At 42.5% G+C, this 23850-nt stretch overlaps 1 protein-coding gene across 2 annotated transcripts in view; it reads right to left on the bottom strand.

The window, feature by feature from the left end:
- Positions 1–1317: 1317 nt before the first annotated feature.
- The window catches only part of LOC124037684 (phospholipid phosphatase 2-like), a 126174-nt gene continuing 103641 nt past the window's right edge, over positions 1318–23850 (bottom strand). For both annotated transcript variants that reach the window (XM_046352639.1, XM_046352640.1), the window contains exons 2-6: positions 10810–10961; positions 10360–10622; positions 10056–10113; positions 3453–3629; positions 1318–3091 (exon numbers count right to left, since the gene is read on the bottom strand). In XM_046352639.1, coding sequence (XP_046208595.1) covers positions 2939–3091; positions 3453–3629; positions 10056–10113; positions 10360–10622; positions 10810–10961 — 803 coding nt within the window. In that variant the 3' untranslated portion in view covers positions 1318–2938. The remainder of the gene's footprint in view (positions 3092–3452; positions 3630–10055; positions 10114–10359; positions 10623–10809; positions 10962–23850) is intronic.

Here is a 23850-nt window from a genome sequence, read left to right as displayed (position 1 = left end):
GGTTCATCCTTGGGATCCATTTCCAAATGCCTGAAGGTACCACGTTCATCTGTGCAAACAATAGTACGCAAGTATAAACACCATGGGACCACACAGCAGTCATACCCCTCAGGTAGGAGACGGGTTCTGTCTCCTAGAGACGAACATACCTTGGTGCGAAAAGTGCAAATCAATCACAGAACAACAGCAAAGGACCTTGTGAAGATGCTGGAGGAAACAGGTACAAAAGTATCTATATCCACAGTAAAACAAGTCCTATATCCACATAACTTGAAAGGTCGCTCAGCAAGGAAGAAGCCACTGCTTCAAAACCGCCATAAAAAAAGCCAGTCTACAGTTTGCAACTGCACATGGGGACAAAGATTGTACTTTTTGGAGAAATGTCCTCTGGTCTGATGAAACAAAAATAGAACTGTTTGGCCATAATGACCATCGTTATGTTTGAAGGAAAATGGGGAGGCTTGCATGCCAAAGAACACCATCCCAACCGTGAAGCACGGGGGTGGCAGGAGGGACTGGTGCACTTCACAAAATAGATGGCATCATGAGATAGGAAGAAAAATTATGTGGATATATTGAAGCAACATCCCAAGACATCAGTCAGGAAGTTAAAGCTTGGTCGCAAATCGGTCTTCCAAATGGACAATGACCCCAAGTAGATTTCCAAAGTTGTGGGAAAATGGCTTAAGGACAACAAAGTCAAGGTATTGGAGTGGCCTTCATAAAGCCCTGACCTCAATCCTGTAGAAAACTTGTGGGCAGAACTGAAAAAGTGTGTGCGAGCAAGGGGCCTACAAACCTGACTCAGTTACACCAGCTCTGTCAGGAGGAATGGGACAAAATTCACCCAACTTATTGTGGGAAGCTTGTGGAAGGCTACCCGAAAAGTTTGACCCAAGTTAAACAATTTAAAGACAATGCTACCAACTAATTGGGTGTATGTAAACTTCTGACCCACTGGGAATGTGATGAAATAAATAAAAGCTGAAATAAATAATTCTCTACTATTATTCTGATATTTCACATTCTTAAAATAAAGTGGTGATCCTAACTGACCTAAGACAGTGAATTTTTATTTGGATTAAATGTCAGGAATTATGAAAAAGTGAGTTTAAATGTATTTGGCTAAGGTGTATGTAAACTGCCAACTTCAACTGTACATGTATAATGGCCAACCAGGACCAATCCGCTAATGGGAATAGTATTATTATTATTTAAAATAATTGTTTTACCCCCTTTTCTCCCCAATTTCATGGTATCCAATTGTTAGTAATTACTATCTTGTCTCATCGCTACAACTCCCGTACGGGCTCGGGAGAGACGAAGGTCGAAAGCCATGCGTCCTCCGAAACACAACAACAACCCAACCAAGCCGCACTGCTTCTTAACACAGCGCGCATCCAACCCGGAAGCCAGCCGCATCGTGCACCTGGCGACCTTGGTTTGCGTGCACAGCTAGCGCTGCCCTAGACCAATGCACCACCCAGCAGGCCAGGAATAGTATTATTACATATGAAACACACACCACCCAGAACAAGGCCTTTTATGATGAAAACCTGGAGGAAACTCAAACCCCATAACATTGTGATACTATTGCTTCATGGGTAAATTTGGGCTGGGGGAATTCAGTAATACACAGGTGAGACGTTACGCAACAACAACACTTCACTGAAGCTGCTCCAGGTGCTTATCATTTATGGAATTCAAAGAAAAGTCTTTAAATCTCTTGAAGTCCGTAGGACCTGCGTCTTAGCAGGAGGCCCCTCTGAGTACCTTGCCATTCAACAGTCACAGGCCAGCTCTGAGTCAGCTCTCTGAGCCTCACAATTACTACCAGAGGTAAGCCTCTCTCTGCCAGAGCTGACTGATCTGTTATCAGTCCTCCTGTGCCAAGCAGGGCCAAGCCTGACATAGTCACTGTACAGAAGCATTTCTTCACAAATTAGCCCCAGCAGTCCAAACAAGAAAGGAAAAATCCTTGAACTTTGCATAGAGCATTATACCAGCTTGCCACAAATGACTCGAATGGTAAGCTGTATCATTACAACTCTTAAAGGCTCATGTTAAGGCATCTGGTTTGTGTTGTAAACTTGGAATCTGATCCATTTGTGTCAATCCTAAAGGGCATTAGTCCAAGAAGGCACTGGTTTGATATGGGCCACAGAAAAAAATAACATACTTGAAAAAAGAAAAATGCCATAATATTAGCAAATACAGTATTTGTGGCTCATAGTGGCTAACAGGGGTGATTGTGATTGCACAATACCTTAACAGTGCTGGCATTATAGACATTTCTGACCTTGTGAATAAAGTCATCTATAAAATAAAAATGAATAGGCACTGTCCAAATACCTTCAAGGAGCAATGTTACTGTTAAAACATTGATTTTTTCAATTAAAAAAATTGAGTGATTGATGCCAGAATGTGCACAGCTAAAAGCAGAATTTCTCATTTTCAATTTCTAAAATCTTTATGCCAAACGTTTGCATTGATTGTTTGTCATCTAGTGGTATATCAAGCTAACACAATCAACATCAACATTTCTACATCTCTGCAGTCCATTTCACATAGGTGAAACAATCAACATATCAATCCCAAACTCCCACTGAAGTTCAGATTACTCATATGACTAAAGGTGCACTAAAATGGGACTCATCTAGAAATCTTCTCTTCTGAGAATGGTCTTTTTTTCTTATCTGAATGTTTGGTACTCTTACCTAATCTATTGTGTTAAAAAAAGCAACATAAAAACTTCTGAGACGAATATACTAAGAAACTAGTGAACATCAACCACAATGTCTCAATATAAAAGTCCTCTCCCACTCATGCGCTGGTGCACCCAGGACATAGAGGATTCTGGTAATGTGTGCAGCCCCCTCAGTCAGTCCAGTGGTTTGTGGGAGCTTGTTGTGAGAGTGGTTGACTGGGTTGGCCCCTCTCACACAGGCCCTGGGTAGCTGTAATGGTTGTTGTGATCTGCATCTGCAATCTGCAGGCTGGGTTTGCGGCGCTCCAGTTCCTCGCTCTCGACCGTGTCTGGGCTGGAGCAGTGGGAAGGACCCTGCTTGAATAAGTCTGACACGTGGCGCACCTGTAGAGAGGAGAGGGTGAAATGGTGTGGGTCAGACAAAGTGAGAGGACCAGAGTAGGACTGGAAAATGTGATTGTATACTGTATGTCTGGTGGCGGAGGGCACCATGCAGCTGCTCCACGTCTCAGAGGAACACAGTGCGTTGCATAACCCCTCCAGCTCTCTAACCAGGCCAGAGAAGTCATAAAACATTGGGCCTGGGAGGGTCCCCAATTGCATGCAGTAGTCTGAAATACGAATCGCGGCTACGCTTTCCAATATGAATCACCCACGTCTCCGAGACTTCCCAAAGGCGCTGCTGAAAGAGCTTAAATAAAAACAGGGGACTAGGAACAATAACAAGCCAGCAGGCAACACTCACGTTGAGGATGGCAATGAGAGCGCCTTGGAGGAAGCCCACCAGAACGTCGCTCCAGTGGTGCTTGTAATCGGACACACGGGTGTAGCCCACGTACACTGCAAAAGCCACCAGGAAGAACTGGATTGTGGGTCGGAGGAGTCTGGCCCACTTTGCCCTCAGCCTCGCCTGGACATACAACTAGAGAGAAAGAGAGAGAGGAGATGTTTCAGTTCTCATAAGTAGAGCTATCTTTGTTTGAAGACTATTTGCTTTTACTGCTGATTGAGGTCATTAGTGGTTTTTGTGTTCACAAGTGGTGAACCATCTCACCAAATAAGGCAATGTTATTTGACTGTAAACTGGCCCCAGTAACATTAAGCCTATCATCATATTTCAGTCCATCAAATATGCCTCAATGAACGTCTGAAACACAGCATTTGTTAGTAAATGTTATTTTCATGTATACAGTGTGTGAGAGTCCATTCTACAAGTGGCTAATATGAAAGCACATGGTTCAGCTTTTACAAAATGCTAACATCAGCAGGCTACATGTAGTCACTAGTCAGATAAACACGTAACAGGCAAGAATTGTATTCAATTTCTTTCTGTCAAGTGTGTCGTAACTTTGTTAAATACACAGTAAATTAAATGTGATTTGATTTAGTCATATAAACATGACAACAGGCAATAATTTAAAAGTTAAATGCCCCTTCATACTAAATCAAATCCCAGTAAAAACGGAAATATGGTATGCTTTGAATAGCATAAACCATGAAAAGACATTGAATGTTGATCTAATTTATGCCCAACTATGGACTGAAAACCATTTTCACAGAAGAGGAGAGTTGCTGCCAGAATGTCTAACTGGCACATTCATTTCTCTGGGCTGCTACCAGGCTCCAGCCATAGTAGGTGTGTAAATTGGCATCCATGCATGCCCCCCTACCGCACATACACTCAATCTCAGCATTCAACACTTGTAGGGAGATGGAGATATTAATCACATCTAATAGGGAATACCAAAGAGGAACAAAGCAGAGCAGATTACTGATTGCTTTGATTGGCAGTGAGGACCGAGTCGTCTGCCTGCCTTGTCTGTCTGTCAATGGCTAGATTTATTGCTGTCGATCAATGATGTCACACCATCTGGTGCTGACAACTTGGATGGAAAATGACTTGAGGATAGTAGTGGACTGTATTGCCACTCCTTTTTTGCCATCTCTTCAATCTAAGCCTACAGGAAAGTGTGTTCCCTCAGGTCTGGAGGGAAGTAAAAGTCATTCCGCTACCCAAGAATATTGAAGTACCCCTTTCTGGTTCAAACAGCTGAACAAATTAACAACTGACTTTCAGCACGCTGATAGGGAGGGGCACTCAACATGTATGGCACTGAGACAAATGACTGATGATAAGCAGAAAGAAGATTGTGGGAGATGTTTTGTTAGACTTCAGTGCCGCTTTTGAGGTTATCGATTGTAATCTGCTGCTGAAAAAAGACGTGTTATGGCTTTACATCCTCTGCCATATCGTGGATTGAGAGCTACCTACCTAATAAAACACAGAGGGTTTTATTTAATGGAAGCCTCTCTCACGTAAACCAGGGAGAGTGTGATATACCTCAAGGCAGCTGTCTTGGTCCTTTACTGTTTTCTATTTTTACTAATGACCTACCACTAGCCTTGAGTAAAGCTTGTGTGTTTATGACTCAACATTTACACTTCAGCTACCACTGCAAGTGAAATCACTGCAACCTATAATAAACAGCTACAGTCAGTTTTAGAATGGGAGGCTAGTAATAAACTACACCTAAATAGAAAAACAACTAAATACTAAACCCTAAACCTCATCTAAATATTTCAATGAATAATGTGGCAATTGAGTGAGTTGAGCAGACTAAACTGTATGATGTAACTCTAGATTGCAAACTTACATTTTCAAAACATATTGATGCAACAGTTGCTAAGATGGGGAGATGTCGGTCTGTGATAAAATGCTGCTCTGCTTTCTTGACATTACAATCAACCAAACACATCCTACAGGCCCTAGTTTTATCACACCTGGACTACTGCCCAGTTATATGGTGCAAAGAGGGACATAGGGAAATTAGAGTTGGCCCAGAACAGAGTAGCACGGCTGGCCCTTAAATGTACACAGAGAGTGAATATCAAGAACATGAATGTCAATCTCTCCTGGCTCAGAGTAGAGGAGATGGACTGCAGCATTACTTGTCTTTTTGAGAGCTATTGACGTGTTGAAAGCACCAAACTGTCTCTTCAAACAGCGAACACACAGCTCAGACACCGATACATGTCCCACAAGACATGACACCGGGGGTCTCTTCACAGTCCCTAAGCCCAAACATAGAGGCTGGGAAATGCAGTGCATAGAGCCATGACCACATGGAACTCTTCCACATCATGGCTCCAGTACAAGCTAGCAGTGAAATCAGAAAATAAAACATAGGCAGGTAGCCTAGTGGTTAGAGTGTTGGACCAGTAACCGACAGTTGCTGAATCAAATCCCCGAGCTGACAAGGTAAAAATCTGTCGTTCTGCCCCTGAACAAGGCAGTTAAACCCACTGTTCCCAGGTAGGCTGTCATTGTAAATAAGAATTTGCTCTTAAATGACTAGTTAAATAAAGGTTACATTATAATATAAAACACCTCACTGCAAAACACGGACTGTAAAGACATGCATGCACACACAGTAATATTGTATTATTGTACATTTGCATAGTGCACAATGTCTTTTGTGATGTATCATTTTATGTATGTTTATTTATTGTTTTGTTGTGATGTAATTGTTTTATTTTATAATGATTTTATTTTATTGTATTTGTATTTATTATGTAGATTGTTTTGTTATGATGTAGTTGTTTTATTTATGATGTAGACTAGGGATTCCCAAACTGGGTACTGGGGGTACGCGCAATGCTGTCGGGGGTACGCCAAATAAAAATGTGATTTACATTTTATTTTATTTTATTGGTTTAGTTGTATTTGTTTAAAAAAAAATGATCTTCACATTTTCAAACAGTCCATTTATATTTTCCAACAGGGCTATACATTTGTGTGAAGGTTTTTTCTCACCTGACTAGCCTAGTTTCACTGCCAAAAATACAATTAAACCATCTAGTGTTCAGCAAAATAACAATGTCAAATTCAGGTAGCCTAGTCAAATAATTAACATCCAATCACATTAATCGTTACTCTCTCGTGGGAATCCCACTAACAGTCCGTATGTAGCCAAATGTAGCTGCTGCTCATTCCGTTTGCGCTAAAATGGATAAATGGTATAAAACAAATGTAAGGCCCGCGTCCATAGAGACACATACCAGCTCTACTGGTAGTACTGCTACTACCAGCAGTACTACACCTGCACCTGTCGACAACACAAGTTGTTTTGCTTCCAAGAGCACATCCAATGCTAGCATCAGTAAATCTACATTTGTTGATAGCCCAGCTAGCATGGACACTGACAGTTTCTAAGAGCTACTACCCCCTTACCCGGGAAAGCACCGAATAACAGACAGGGACGTTGGACCATCGAAGAGGCGCAAATATGATGAGAACTACATTGATTTGGGGTTCACTTATATTGGGAGTAGTGCCTTTCCTCAGCCAAAGTGTGTCATATGTGCAAAAGTACTATCTCACAACTCGATGAAACCTTCACTCTTGCGCAGACATTTAGAAACAAAACATGCCAATTTGAAAAATAAGCCACAGGAGTTTTTTGAGTGAGAATTAAGACGACTTTCAAGTAGTAAGACATGTATAAAAGCAACAGATACCATTAATAAGAAGAGGCTAGAAGAGTCTTATATGGTGAGCTACTGAGTGGCTAGGACAGGCAAGCCCCATACTATTGTGGAGGACTTCATTCTTCCTGCTGCCGCGGATATGGCTGGGACAATGCTGGGGGAAAAGGCCAAAAAAACTATACAGACAATTTCTTCATCATCCTGGTATATGTCCGTTACTTTTATGAGGGTCAATTAAGGAAGACACCCTCTTTTGCAAACCACTGGAAACCAGGACAACAGGAGAGGATATGTTTAAAGTACTGGACAGCTTTGTGTCATCAAATGGACTTTGGTGGTCAAGATGCGTTGGTATCTGTACTGATGGTGCATAAGCCATGACAGGAAGACATAGTGGAGTGGTAATGTCACGTGCAAGCAGTTGCTCCCGATGCCACTTAGGTACATTTCAGCATCCACCGAGAGGCTCTTGCTGCCAAGGGAATACCTGACAGCTTGAAAGACATTTGGGACACTACAGTGAAAATGGTTAACTTTGTTAAAGCAAGGCCCCTGAACTCTCATGTATTTTCTGCCCAATGCAATGATATGGGCAGCGACCATGTAACGCTTTTACAACATACAGAAGTGCTCTGGTTATCAAGGGGCCAAGTATTGACAAAAAAAATGAAATTGAGAGACAAGCTTAAAGTTATTTACTGACCATAATTTTCACTTGTCTGACCTCTTGCATGATGATGAGTTTCTCACATGACTGGCCTATCTGGGTGATGTTTTTTCTCGCCCGAATGATCCAAATCTAAGATTACAGGGACTCTCCGCAACTATACTCAATGTGCAGGACAAAATTGAGGCTATGATTAAGAAGAAGTTGGAGCTCTTCTCTGTCTGCATTAACAAGGACAACACACAGGTCTTTCCATCATTGTATGATTTTTTGTGTGCAAATGAACAAGCTTACGGACAATGTCAAATGTGATATAGCGAAGCACCGTGAGTGAGCTGGGTGCGTAATTACGCAGGTACTTTCCCGAAACGGATGACACAAACAACTGGATTCGATATCTTTTTCATACCCTGCCTCAGTCCACTTACCGATATCTGAACAAGAGAGCGTCATCAAAATTGCAACAAGCGGTTCTGTGAAAATGTAATTTAATCAGAAGCCACTGCCAGATTTCTGGATTGGGCTGCGCTCTGAGTATCCTGCCTTGGCAAAATGCGCTGTTAAGACACTGATGCCCTTTGCAACCACGTACCTATGTGAATACCGGCACAGACTGTGTGGAAAATTATTAAGACAGAGACTCTCTCCAATACATTGCAGAGTTATGTGCATCCTTTCAAGAACTCTTCTCATTAACTTGTGGTGAGTTATTCACAATTGTCAATGAACAAATAAGGTTTCATATGTAAGATGGGCAAATAAAGAGTAAAATTATTGGTCATTATTATTTGTGCCCTGGTCCTATTGTATAAGAGCTCTTTGTCACTTCCCACGAGCCTGGTTGTGTGTGTGGCAGGCTTACAATGATGGTAAAAAACAACATTTGAGAGTACTCTGACCCTGGTGCTAGAGGGGTTACGCAGCTGACCCTGGTGCTAGAGGGGTTACGCAGCTGACCCTGGTGCTAGAGGGGTTACGCAGCTGACCCTGGTGCTAGAGGGGTTACGCAGCTGACCCTGGTGCTAGAGGGGTTACGCAGCTGACCCTGGTGCTAGAGGGTGACCCCAGCAGAGGGGTACGCAGCTGACCCCTGGTGCTGACCCTGGTGCTAGAGGGGGGCTGACCCTGGTGTTACGCAGCTGACCCTGGTGCTAGAGGGGTACGCAGCTGACCCTGGTGCTAGAGGGGTACGCAGCTGACCCTGGTGCTAGAGGGGGTACGCAGCTGACCCTGGTGCTAGAGGGGTTACGCAGCTGACCCTGGTGCTAGAGGGGTTACGCAGCTGACCCTGGTGCTAGAGGGGTTACGCAGCTGACCCTGGTGCTAGAGGGGTTACGCAGCTGACCTTGGTGCTAGAGGGGTACGCAGCTGACCTTGGTGCTAGAGGGGTTATGCAGCTGACCCTGGTGCTAGAGGGGTTATGCAGCTGACCCTGGTGCTAGAGGGGTTATGCAGCTGACCCTGGTGCTAGAGGGGTTATGCAGCTGACCCTGGTGCTAGAGGGGTTATGCAGCTGACCCTGGTGCTAGAGGGGTTATGCAGCTGACCCTGGTGCTAGAGGGGGTGCGCAGCTGACCCTGGTGCTAGAGGGGGTACGCAGCTGACCCTGGTGCTAGAGGGGTTATGCAGCTGACCCTGGTGCTAGAGGGGGTACACAGCTGGAGGTTGAATGTTTGAAGGGGTATGGGACTATAAACACTTTGGGAACCACTGCTGTAGACTATGGTTGTGTTGTGATGCAATTGTTTAATTTATGATGTGGACTATTGTTTTGTTGTGATGTGTTGTTATATTCCTGTTTGGACCCCAGGAAGAGTAACGGCTGCCTTGTCAGCAGCTAATGGGGATCTTAATAAATACTTCATTTCACAATGACAAGGCCCAGGGCAGTTGAACTAGATAACCAGGAACAGAACACAGGCCTAGCCTTCATCTCCGGTCTGTGACAGTCCAGCAGGGCATTAGCCTCTGTGTCCAAATTCAGCTGAACTTTTGACTTGCCCTTTATATATATTTATATATGAGCACAATCACTCTCAGTAAAGCCTGCTCTATTTTGCCTTTTCATATCTACCCCATTACTGCTAATTTAAATAGAGAGGTGTTACATCAATTGATTCCATTTGAGAATGTTGAATATAAGGGTGTTTGTAGTTGATATTTGCGTCTGTTCCATGAGCCTTGTATACTCACTGCTAGAAACAGCATACAGTACATCCCAAAGGAGGAGTGGCCGGAGTAGAAGGACAACCTGGAAAAATGGAGAAAAAAATTGATGTTCTTAAAAATGGTCATGTCAACCTGTCATGACTGTTTGGAGACTACAGTGGATCTATTCAGTGTGTTTCTACCAGAGCGTTAAGCTGTGGTCACCAACCCTTGTCCTGGTGAGCAGCAGTTTGTGCAAGCATTGGTTCCAGTTCAGCAATAACCACTGGCATAGAGCAATGCACCGGTCAACCATATTCCCCTCATACCCTCTTATCTCAGTAACTACCTGGACTCAGTGACGTCATGAGAGTTGCCGGTGCAGTTGATATCCAGCATGTAGCCTTTGCAGACCTTGGGGTTGCAGACGGCCATGAAGTTGGGCCGCAGGCGTCCAATGGTGAACTTAGCCAGGTCTGTCAGTGATTGGCTGACAGCTGCTCCGAACAGGAAGGTACCTAGCACCTTGTAGAGCGCCGCCACGTACCCGTTGAACTCAGAGTTAGAGTGAATCCTCTTACTGTAGACCAGGTAGGCCTCTCCTGATGCTAGCTATGGGAAGAGAAAGAGAGAGGAGCTTGAATTACATCTAACCTTCCAGTATGACAGGTAATATATGGTTTGGTCCACTGGCTACATAGACAAACGCCTGTTTGTGACACAGATCTGGGAATCAATGTCATCAGATGTTCTTTATCTCACCTAGGTGTCAGAGAGGAAAGTATAGGGCGGGACTCACGATGACGACGGTGCAGGAGATGGTGACTGCAGCCAGCAGGCCGTGGGTGATGGTGTCGTGTTTGAAGGGGTACTTGATGTCCTCATCGTCACAGTACACACCCCTCTGGTAGGGCCGGAAAACGACGGTCATAATGAGGAAAGGCAGTGCCGCTATGAGAAGAAAGAGCAGGCAGGCAACTTGTTAATTCACTCTAACTTGAAACATGATGTCTGCAACAATTGTAAGGATCCAACTGCTGACATAAAAATGAATGAAGAATGAAATCATGTCCAGCACCTGAACTAGCAGGATGTGAATTTTATTTTCTCTCATTATTTTACTTCAACTGCCAGCATCGACTTTTCCTATAATAAAGGGTGATAAAGTACATCAGGAGCGAATAATGATAATGCTGTTGATTCAAGTTAACGTATAGAAAGATTTACGAGAACATCCATCAGTTAAATTACATATATTTGACATTTCCAGAAACCCAGACATTACATCACTATTCAATCTGGGAGGTTAAATGTTTCTTCAAGGTGCTCTGAGAACTTTTATTTCTCCTCCTTTCCTGAAGACCTCGTTCAGTGGAACAACACTATCCTGAAAATATACCACATTCATGGCCCAGAAAAGCCCAGCATACCGAAGCAGTGCACACCAAACATTGAAGTAGGTTGTGAAATGTTGTTGTAAAATCTTTAGAGTAAGGGATTGCAAAAACAAACACATGGACTCACACACACCCCTCCCCAGTGCACTTCCTTAGAAGACTGACTGATGTGGTGGTGTGCACAGACAAGCCCAAATACAGCCTCTCAAGGCTATGGAGTGGATGGAAAATGCACTTGAAACTTTGGGAAAACACCTTCGAATCCACACACACACACAGGCTCAACTTGTCTGATTTGTGATGCAAAGCCACAAACACACCATGAGGAAGGCATTATGCGTTCATTACTGCAGTTCATGTTGATAAACTCAACCTAATGAATAATACTCTTCTCGTCTGTGCTGCACCTACAAATTAAAGCGTATGTGAAAAAGACCTTATTGGTACATCTGCTAGGAGCTCTTCCCAGCTAACAATTCTAGGGAGAGAGAAAGTGTTTGTCATATCACCCCTAATGTTTCACTGATGTTTGAGGATCCAGTTTTCCAGGAACATTCAATGACAAACTATTCAGCATGTTTTGGGGTTAGAGTTAGGCGAACATTCCCTTAATGTCAAACCAATCCAGAACGTGGTTACCATGTTCTCAGACTATCCCATATTAATATTCTAGACACGTTTCATGGGACATTGCAATACAATTCATGTGTCCAGTTTTCTGAGGGTTCGAATATTCCATCAACGTTCCACCAAAACATTGTTGCCGTATACATTTGTGTATCAGTTGCCAGGATGTCACCTGATGGTCCTAAAGAAACGTTCTCTCCGCCCATTTTTTCTCTCTCATTACACATCACACCTTGTTACTGTTGCGGAGATTATCAAGGCGAACCACTGATCCATTCACAGCTTTGTCCGTTGGCAAGGTTAGGGACACACAGACAGTGCTTTAAAACGCAGGGTGTTTCTCAATATGCATACTATCGTGCTCCACACTCTCCGAGTGCATTCTCAGGGGACGTCCTTGTAAGGGCGAGAGTGTGGAGAACGCATAAAACAGGACATTTAAGAAGCAGTCGCTCCCCTACTGTATTAACTAACGCTGCACCTCCCCCTTCACTGAACCTTCTTCCAGCCAGGACAATGGCAACAATAGATGAAACAAGAAATAAACAAAGCAAGCGTTTTACTTCATAATTATCAGCTAGATATATGTGAATTGTAAAATCTAGTTAGCCAGCTAGTTAAACAGGCAAAAATTACCCCAAACTAACGTTATGCAAGGTAGATGTAAATTTGTTGTGGGTAGCCAACTACCATTTCTTTTGTGGCTAGCTAGCCAGTTTGCATTACTAATTTATTATGGACTTTTTTAATATACCAATTTTCTCCCCAATTTTCGTGGTATCCAATTGGTACTTAAAGTCCTGTCCCATTGCTGCACTCCAGTACGGACTCAGGAGGCGAAGGTCAAGAGCAGTGCGTCCTCAGAAACACAACCCAACAAGCACCACTGTTTCTTGACATAATGCCCGCTTAACCCGGAAGCCAGCCACACCAATGTGTCGGAGGAAACACTGTGCACCTGGCGACTGTGTCAGTGCGCCCGGCCCCCCACAGGAGTCACTAGTACGCAATGAGACAAGGACATCCCTGCCGGCCAAACCGTCCCCTAACCCGGACGACGCTGAGTCAATTGTGTGCCGCCTCATGGATCTACCGGCTCAATGACTGTTTTGGACAAACTAGTATTCATAGTAAATATCATGAAGAAAACACAAGGCAAGATAACACCATCTAGTTTACTGTAAACTAGATGTTGATGACATATACATGGATAAGAATTAGCCTAAGCTTGAAGAGGAAAATTATATTTATATCAGATCTAACTCGTATCACATGAACAGAGAGTCAACACATCTCATTTCATCCTCGATTCTAAAAATAAATATGCAAAAATACAAAATCCGCTGAAACAGCACTATCTACATTGGGAAACGGGGATACCTAGTCAGTTGTACAACTGAATGCATTCAACTGAAATGTGTCTTCCACATTTAACCCAACCCCTTTGAATCAGTGAATCAGAGAGGTGTGGGAGGCTGCCATAATTTACATCCACGTCTTCGGCACCAAGAACAATGTAGGATGGGACATAAACCTAACAATTTCAATGACTAACCTCTCTGAACAGGGGGAAAAAAAAGATCACAAAATTCACTGAGAATACAATACATTGGATAAAGAAACAACACTCCAAGCCGCAGCTCCAAACTACTTGTTAGACATAGAGAACTGATAAGATACTCATTGTTGGGGTGGGATTGGCATGTGAGGTTGGGGTGGGGTCCGTGACGGGCTTTAGACCATTTCTTTGGATTCCTCATGTCTAACTTATTGTTTGAAAAAAAGTTTTGTCCAAATCAGATGTTAGGCACTGTATTTATTGAATATTATATGAATCCCATCAATTAAAATGGCCAATTTGGGTGTAATCAATTAGCTTAATTTCTCAGAGATCAAATTATATAAAACAATGTTGCAGGAATGCTAATCTTATCTGCTTACAACAACAGAAACAATTTCAGAACAATCTGAGATGGAGGGTGTCAAAATCCTCTTTCTTGTGCTTTTTGAGGTGGAATGACCCTATAGGATAAAGACAGATCAGTGTACTGTGTCATACAGTCTAACCTTGCTGCTAGGTTTCAGACACGACAAAAGGCACAATGAGACAAACATTTGAGAGAAAAACCTAAACTGGAGATAGCTACAAAAAGTGTCCATTGTATTGCGAGCCTTCTAATATTAGTTCAAGAGGATATGTTGATTACATTTAATATGAATGCAAGCACCCACCATTATATCAACAGAGATCAGACAGCGTCACCACCAAACAGGTGGCACTTAACCATCAGATATGGGATCCAAGTGGCAACCCTTCATTCTCAACTGGCACCAACCATTATCCCTCTGTACTCTGCTCACCTGCCCACCGCTCCCTGTTTTCCTCAGCACAAGGCTGTTGGGGTAGTGTTTACACAGTGGTAGAAAGCTTTGTGAGGGAATAGAACCCTACGTAGAATGTATGCACACATGACTGTAAGTCGCTTTGGATAAAAGCGTCTGCTAAATGGCATATATTATTATTATTATTATTAAAATAAAAGCTTTAGTGGCCCCAGACCCTCAGCACATCCATCCTTTCTGGTGGTGCCACAAGACAATGTGGCCATCCACCATTTTATTGTCAATTAATTTGTCCTACATCCTGCCTCCAGCTAGCACAAACAACATCAGTCAGAATCACACCAAGAATGTCAAGGAATGGCTTCCTTTTCCTCCTCCAAATCCACACATGGCAGGAAGTGAACCACAGAAAGAGTGGAGGAGGTTTGTGTTTCTTGGTTATTGTGACTATTTATTCATCCCACTCCCCCTGATCCAGTGTCCACGATAACATGTGTTTGGTTTCTGGAGGAATAATTTGCCATTGTTTTGTTCCCACCATCTGAGCTGAGTGTAAGTTAAATCAGGACAGGCTGATGATCTCTGAAGGACATTCACTCTTTCACCACATCACTTCTGAGTTAATCATACATCACTTTGAAAGTTTTTATACAACATACAGTATTTTCTTAAAGCGAAGTTCCAGACTCTTGATCTTTCATAATGTAACTTGCTTGGGATTAGTACCAGCTGTCAAATCCTCTGTAATGTATTCAGAAAAACAATATTTACCGGGAATATAAGTGGCCATTACATTCCCAATAAAAATAAGCTTGTGCTTGAGGGCTACTGTGTGCATGGCTGTCATTACTGTACAGCTGGAAATGTTTTAGACAGTATGACATGAAATCTGTCTCCACACACACAGCCATTCAATACAAAATCCTATTGGTAGGAATGTTTACACCTTGCAGCTGATTGAAAACAGAATGTAAATGCTGACAAACTCGAGGCTTATTGAAACCTGTATCTGGTTTGCATTGCCCATATGAGTGAACTTACAGAATGCTTACAGTATTAGTGTTGTGAGTCTGAGCACTGGTCTGGCCCTCTGGATAAAATCTAGGACATTATTATTTTCTTTAATACAGCATGGTGAAGGCCAGTTTGTGCTTGATGCTGTATAACAAACACCCTGCAGCAATTGCAATGCTCTCAACACAATTGTTCAGAAGGGTCTGTCAGAAGCATTAGTAGTGGCTCAGTGGGAAAAATAAGGTTCAAATTATGAAAGAAAAGTGACCGAATAATCAGACTTCTGAACATTAGTTCCTGAAAACAGAAAACCGAGAAAAATATCAAGACAACACAAGTAACAAGGAGTGGAGGGAATCAGTGTCGAATCTGTGCACAAATCTTACATTACATCAATGCTTGAAAGTTGCACATCTCAAGTTTGGATCTAGCACTTCTGGCTATAACGAAGTTAGAAGAGTGAAGGACCTTATTTCTATTAGTGTATTACTGTCGGGCATGGAGTAGGCAGTACACCTAGCCTGAAATGACCCCCTCCAGGCTTATTAAGCTGTGTATGTCTTTATTTCTGTACTGATAATACTGCATTTATACTGCAGACACATCACTTTGACTGATCAGAAATACATCTAAAAGTTAATATGAAAATATTGTTTTTAAACAATGTCGGCAAAAAATAAAAAATAAATGTACTTTTTTTAAATATCGGCACTAGTGTCCTACAGTAGGGGTGTCTAATAGATTTCCAAGCCTCTTAACCCACCCCCAAAAAACATTCACACAGACAGACAAACAAACACAGTCACACTGACAGGCAAAAATAGACAGGCAAAATTGGTCTCTAGGATACCATAACAAAATGCCACAGCCCAAATTGACAGTGCTGCAGAACTTCATCTTTACAGAAGGAAAATAGGGAACTTGGTCTTTAACGGTCCAAATGAAAGTTGTTACAAGAAAAGGTAGAGTAATAGAGGAAAGCAGGTTTGAAAGGGAATGTATTCACCCCATGAATCACCTGACTCTACAGTTGGAGGGAAATGAGGCCCTGCTTGGAATGCCAGTGAAATATCTCCTATTTGAGCCCACAATGAGGCCTTCTGAAGTCACAAGAAGCAGGAGTTCACATTACCTGCCTCAGATTAAGGAACCCCATTTGAACAGCTTTCAGTCACATTTTGAGTAGCTAATGTTCCCCTTCCTCCTCTACTTTCGATTCACAATCATTTACAATGGCACCTTCGCCTACTCTATGCTTCTCCTAAACGGGGTCTTAGGGCACAGAAATACAAGGGAGAGGGGAGGAAAATGACTCTTGAAGACAATTGGTTCAGACACAAACACATGGGAAAGAAGTTTGTTAAAGCTATCCAGCACCTGCTCAAAGTTACAGGATATGCATAAGATCTACACGTTTTCATAGAGGGTCCTAAGCTACCTGACCCCTCTGAGCTGGGTAGAAGAGATTCATTTTATTCCAGCTACGCCACTCATTTCTGTCCTCCTTTGTGCCCTCACTCTCTTATTCAGAGTCTCTCGAGCTCATTCATCCTTTGTCATTCCTTCAATCCCAGTGTCCTATACTCTCCCGCTATGTAAATATAGAGGTCTGAATGGAGCCCGGCTTATTTTAGACAGCTGATCTGCAATTACATGGGATGATTTGGGTCATGATCTCACTGGAAGCTGAGAGTCACTGCAATTTGTCACGTCCTCTCTCCGTCTACACAGTGGAGGGCAGGGATCAATGCCATCTCAATTCATGAAGTGAATTGAATTTCCAGCACAAGAACCAAAGAGACATAATTGAAAATACAGTCAGACACCCTTGATAAATATGAGCAAAAATTACTGTATAAAACAAATAATTAAAATACTGAGCTATTGGATGCTATATATACACAGTACCAGCCAAAGGTTTGGACACACCTACTCATACCAGAGTTTTCCTTATTTTTCTGTATTTTCTACATTGTAGAATAATAGTTAAGACATCAAAACTATGAAATAACACATGGAATTGAAATTATTGGCACATCTAAAGATTCTCAGAAATAAAATCAAACAAAATAAAACATTTGAATTTTAATGCAGATTCTAAGTTAATTTCAACAAATTAACTTTTGTGGCCTTCCATGGCTTCCTGTTTTACTGGTAATGTCGTAATACACATGTAAATTCCTGTTGTCATCCATTACCATGGGAAAAGGCAAAGAGCTCACAAATTAAGTGACAAGTGGTTGTTGACCTTCATAATATCCACCATTTACATTTACATTTAAGTCATTTAGCAGACGCTCTTATCCAGAGCGACTTACAAATTGGTGCATTCACCTTAAATCAATTATGGCCTATTGTATAGATAATATAACAAATAATATAACAAAAATGAACTAAAATTTTAAGAGATCAGACTTTTAGTTTATAAATACTTTGCTACAATGACACACTTTGTTATCTACCTACCTTTTAGCATTTGCACGTAGTAAGTACACCCATTCATGAGATGTGGGTACAGAGAAAATAGCAACAAAAAAAATACATACCACAATTAGGGCAACAATTAAGATCAGTGATAAACTTGGACGCAAATCTTGTCCCCACGCAGTGAGGAAGATGGTTCAGGATGCAAAGAAATATCAAAGACCCAAAGTTGGAGAATTATAGAACTTGGTCGCATCGGTGGGTCACCACGTCTCCAAATCTACAATTAGAGACGCCACCTCCATGCCAATAGGCTCTTTGGAAGGGTCGCCAGAAAAAGTGACTTTATTGAGAGCAACCAACAAATGTAAAAGTTTGCTAAACGCCTTTGGCACTTGGATTGGAACCAGTACTATGGTCCGATGACATGAAAACAGAGCCCTTTGGCCACACGCACACCAGTGGTGGGTTTGGTGTTGACAGAAGGCTGTGTATACAGGAAATAACCTCATACCTTCTGTAAATATGCTGGTGAATCTTGGATGTTATGGAGCTGTTTTGCTGCCACTAGTTCTGGGGCCCTTGTTAAGATCAATGCCATTTACCAAGTACAAGGACATTTTAGCCAAAAATCTGGTTGCTTCTGCCAGGATGCCAAAACGTGGATCTTCCAGCAAGACAATACAAGCATACGTCAAAATCCACAAATAAATAGTTCATTGAACACAAAAATCATAATTTTGCAATAGCCTTCTCAGTCTCCAGACTTGAACCCCATTGAAAACCTGTGGTTTATATTGAAGAGGGCAGTCCAAAGCGCAGGTGAAGGATATCAAGGATCTGGAAGGATTCTGTGTGAAGGAATGGTCTAAGATCCATCCCAATGTGTTCTCCAACTCATAAAACACTTGAGAAAAAGGCTCAGTGCCATTATCCTCGCAAGGAGAGGGTGCCGGGAGTATTGACAACAGGGGTGCCAATAATTTTTTACACTCTTTTTGGAGCAATTGTATTAGTAGAAAATATACATTTCCAAAAAATGTTGAGCATAAAATATGTATGATTTATTTCAGTGTCTTTTTTGCTCATCTTCAACAAGGGTGCCAATAATGTTGGACCTGGCTGCACACGGTGGACCTGTGTGGACCTGTGTGGACCTGGCTGCACACGACTCGTTTCGATTCTTGCATTGAAAATGTACATTTATTCCCTGAAACGAGTGCAGTAATGGAGTGGTCAGAGCCTGAACTCAAACACCTGAGTAACTGCGCTGACTACACAGCATCATCTAGACCACTGATTTAATTAAAGAATCATTCTCCGCCTCAAACTTTACTGACACTGCACTATAGACCGGGCGGGCCTCTCCCTGCTTTTTACTGTGTGGCACCTGGACTGCTTTATAGACACAGTTGGACAAAATTACAAAAACATACAGCCTGGGATTTTACATTGTGTGATTTTTTTAAAGCATAGCCGATTCATCTGATGTGATATTCACATGCTGTGGTGTGACTCGGGCTGTGGCTGTCATGAAAAGATGTCAGCTGGTTAATGTCATTCCCGTTATTTGTCATAAACACATTTAGCATCTCCAGGCTCCACTCACACAAGCAGCATCCTCTGATGCTCGCCTTTGGAACATATACATTTAAAAAAAGTTTAATAAATCAATTGAATACACACCATCACAATAAATTCATCATTTATTTTAGGCAGGTCTAAAGAAACTTGGAGGAAATGTATTTCAGAAGAACAGAATATGATTTGGCCTTCTGTATGTTATCTGGCTATGCACCATGATATATGCTGTAGGCTTATTCATTTAGCTGACAAGATATGCTTAGAAGTCCTGTGACATTATTTTATATGATTTTATAGTAAGAAGAATATATTTGAACTTAGCTAAATAAAATATAATGGATATTTTTCCCATTCCAGAACAAGAGAGCGCGCGCATATGAAGTGGCTATGTTATACGTAAAAGTGATCATTTGAAACAGGTCCTAAATGCTAGATTTCTAGTTATTGGGCAACTTTACTTGTTAATGATACAAACCTTAGAATGCATTAGTAATGAAAATGTATATGGGCTGCGTGATGCAACTACAGGCTATTGATAAAAAAGCTTGTACTACCATATTTACTATACATGTGCAGTGATACTGGAGTGATGGAGGTAGATATGTATAGGGGTAAGGTGACAGGGATACTAGAGTGATGGAGGTAGATATGTATAGGGGTAAGGGACAGGGATACTAGAGTGATGGAGGTAGATATGTATAGGGGTAAGGTGACAGGGATAGAGTGATGGAGGTGATGGAGGTGACAGGGATAGATCACCCCACCCCCTAAGTTTTAGATGCACTATTGTTAAGTGACTGTCCCACTGGATGTCATAAGGTGATTGCACCAATTTGGGACATAAGAGGGATACTAGAGTAAATGGATGTAGATGGATGATATAGGGGTAAGGTGACAGGGATACTAGAGTGATGGAGGTAGATATGTATAGGGGTAAGGGGACAGGGATACTAGAGTGATGGAGGTAGATATGTATAGGGGTAAGGGGACAGGGATACTAGAGTGATGGAGGTAGATATGTATAGGGGTAAGGGGACAGGGATACTAGAGTGATGGAGGTAGATATGTATAGGGGTAAGGGGACAGGGATACTAGAGTGATGGAGGTAGATATGTATAGGGGTAAGGTGACAGGGATACTAGAGTGATGGAGGTAGATATGTATAGGGGTAAGGTGACAGGGATACTAGAGTGATGGAGGTAGATATGTATAGGGGTAAGGGGACAGGGATACTAGAGTGATGGAGGTAGATATGTATAGGGGTAAGGGGACAGGGATACTAGAGTGATGGAGGTAGATATGTATAGGGGTAAGGGGACAGGGATACTAGAGTGATGGAGGTAGATATGTATAGGGGTAAGGGACAGGGATACTAGAGTGATGGAGGTAGATATGTATAGGGGTAAGGGGACAGGGATACTAGAGTGATGGAGGTAGATATGTATAGGGGTAAGGGGACAGGGATACTAGAGTGATGGAGGTAGATATGTATAGGGGTAAGGTGGGGATACTAGAGTGATGGAGGTAGATATGTATAGGGGTAAGGTGACAGGGATACTAGAGTGATGGAGGTAGATATGTATAGGGGTAAGGTGACAGGGATGCTAGCGTGATGGAGGTAGATATGTATAGGGGTAAGGGGACAGGGATACTAGAGTGATGGAGGTAGATATGTATAGGGGTAAGGTGACAGGGATACTAGAGTGATGGAGGTAGATATGTATAGGGGTAAGGGGACAGGGATACTAGAGTGATGGAGGTAGATATGTATAGGGGTAAGGTGACAGGGATACTAGAGTGATGGAGGTAGATATGTATAGGGGTAAGGTGACAGGGATACTAGAGTGATGGAGGTAGATATGTATAGGGGTAAGGTGACAGGGATACTAGAGTGATGGAGGTAGATATGTATAGGGGTAAGGGGACAGGGATACTAGAGTGATGGAGGTAGATATGTATAGGGGTAAGGGGACAGGGATACTAGAGTGATGGAGGTAGATATGTATAGGGGTAAGGGGACAGGGATACTAGAGTGATGGAGGTAGATATGTATAGGGGTAAGGTGACAGGGATACTAGAGTGATGGAGGTAGATATGTATAGGGGTAAGGGGACAGGGATACTAGAGTGATGGAGGTAGATATGTATAGGGGTAAAGGGACAGGGATACTAGAGTGATGGAGGTAGATATGTATAGGGGTAAGGGGACAGGGATACTAGAGTGATGGAGGTAGATATGTATAGAGGTAAGGGGACAGGGATACTAGAGTGATGGAGGTAGATATGTATAGGGGTAAGGGGACAGGGATACTAGAGTGATGGAGGTAGATATGTATAGGGGTAAAGGGACAGGGATACTAGAGTGATGGAGGTAGATATGTATAGGGGTAAGGTGACAGGGATACTAGAGTGATGGAGGTAGATATGTATAGGTAGGGGACAGGGTTACTAGAGTGATGGAGGTAGATATGTATAGGGGTAAGGGGACAGGGATACTAGAGTGATAGAGGTAGATATGTATAGGGGTAAGGGGACAGGGATACTAGAGTGATGGAGGTAGATTTGTATAGGGGGAAGGTGACTAGGCAGCAGGATATAAGATAAACAGAGTAGCAGCAGCTTGTATGTGAGTGGGCGTGCGGGTATGTAGAGTCAGTATAAATGTATGTGCATTATTATGTGTGAGTGAGCAGTTGATGGAGTGTGTGTGTGTGTGTGTGTATGCGTGAGAGTGTATAGGGCCCTGTGAGTGTGCATAGAGACAGTGCAAATACTGAAATAAAAAAGGTCAATAAAAAGGTACAAGAATGCACAAGAGGAGATTACTGTGACTCGACAGTCATCTAGAATTTTACAGTAACACTGTCACCCCAACAGCCCTAGATGTGACCTGACTGGTTCAGACTGGAGAGGCGGCCTTCCTACAGAGTCACAGCTGGGCCACGTGCTTGAACACTGGGATTGGATGGCCTGTCTTTCTACACTGAGGGTCGGTCATCCAGTGACTTTTCTCTCCAGCCACTCTCCTCTCAAGTCTCACATTCAGTGCCTCTACTCTGTTCCTCCTTCGCCAGTCCATCTTTGCCCTTTCCTCAACTCTCACTCCTCTCTACCAAGTCTACACAAATGGAGCTGGCGGAGGTCCATCTGTGTCGTTCTCTACGTAGTTCAATGTACATTTGTCTGGCTGAATTTTTGGAACACAATGAAAATGGACCTATGTCAGCTCTGTTTACGTAGACTGTGTAGAGCCCTTCATTCAACTTCTCTCAGTGTCTTCTTCCCTCACTGTGTAGTGTGGGGACTAGGGCCCTTCTCCCAGCCCCAGTCTACTCTGCACGGTCCTCTCTGGCAGGCTAGACTGACTAATGTGGAAGGTATGCGCTGAGCATACAACTTCTGCATTTGGATGGAGAATTCTAATTTACACTAGAAACACCCGACTTCCCCAATCAGTCACACCAAATCCAGCTACCCATTGCTTTCTAATCCCCTTTCTCTCGTTCTCATCATTTACGCATTCTAGGCACCAAGTAGTGCGGATGTAGGGCAGTTAAATCTGGTCTGGGGAATAGTCTGACTTTACTTAGATCAAACGAATAGACCAGACAACATTTTGATTATACATCTGGGAGCTATAGATATTTGTAGACCCATGGTTAAGAAACTGTTTAAGGTACTCTTCTCCATTCCATTTAACCTAATAGTATCAAATCCTTAAAATGTAGTGCTTATGGTCATTGGTTGCCAAATTTATGTTGTAATACCTCACTAAACAAACTCATCGAAGTGTGTTTGTCCACCTATTCTACTCTGTTTAGTGAAATGCCTTCAGATTCCAGAAGATAACTGTTCTGGGAGCACTATTCCCTCTGCTGTCATAAGTACATCTCTCATTGAGTGGAAACAGTTGGAGAACTCATGACAATGCCTTTTCCCAACCAATCTGGATGAGAGTCCTGGATCCCTGTAGACAGCTTCATCGTTTCCTTCACAAGCCTCTCAACCACTACAAACTCCAGGGCAGTCAGGTCAAAGAACATGGGAACATATTTTATTGAGTCAAATCTTTTTCCCAACATTTTTCCAGTACTATCCTATTTAACACAGATAGAAAAGCTTTCTTACCGGTGGCACTAAGATTCAAATATCATTTTATTGGCCGCATACACATATTTTGAAAATGTTATCACAGGTGCAGCGAAATGCTTATTTTTCTAGCTTCAACAGTGCAGTAATACCTAACAATACACACAAATGAAGAGATATCAGAACGAGCAATGTCAGAGACCAGAATATAAATATATACACTGACTGTACAAAACATTAAGAACACCTTCCTAATATTGAGTTGCACCACTATTTGCCCACAGAACAGCCTCAATTTGTCAGGGGATGGATTCTACAAGGTGTCAAAAGCGTTCCTCAGGGATGCTGGCCCATGTTGACTCC

Source organism: Oncorhynchus gorbuscha, linkage group LG06, assembly GCF_021184085.1.
Source record: "Oncorhynchus gorbuscha isolate QuinsamMale2020 ecotype Even-year linkage group LG06, OgorEven_v1.0, whole genome shotgun sequence".
Lineage (NCBI taxonomy): Eukaryota > Metazoa > Chordata > Actinopteri > Salmoniformes > Salmonidae > Oncorhynchus > Oncorhynchus gorbuscha.
This window is presented reverse-complemented; position numbering and strand designations above follow the sequence as displayed.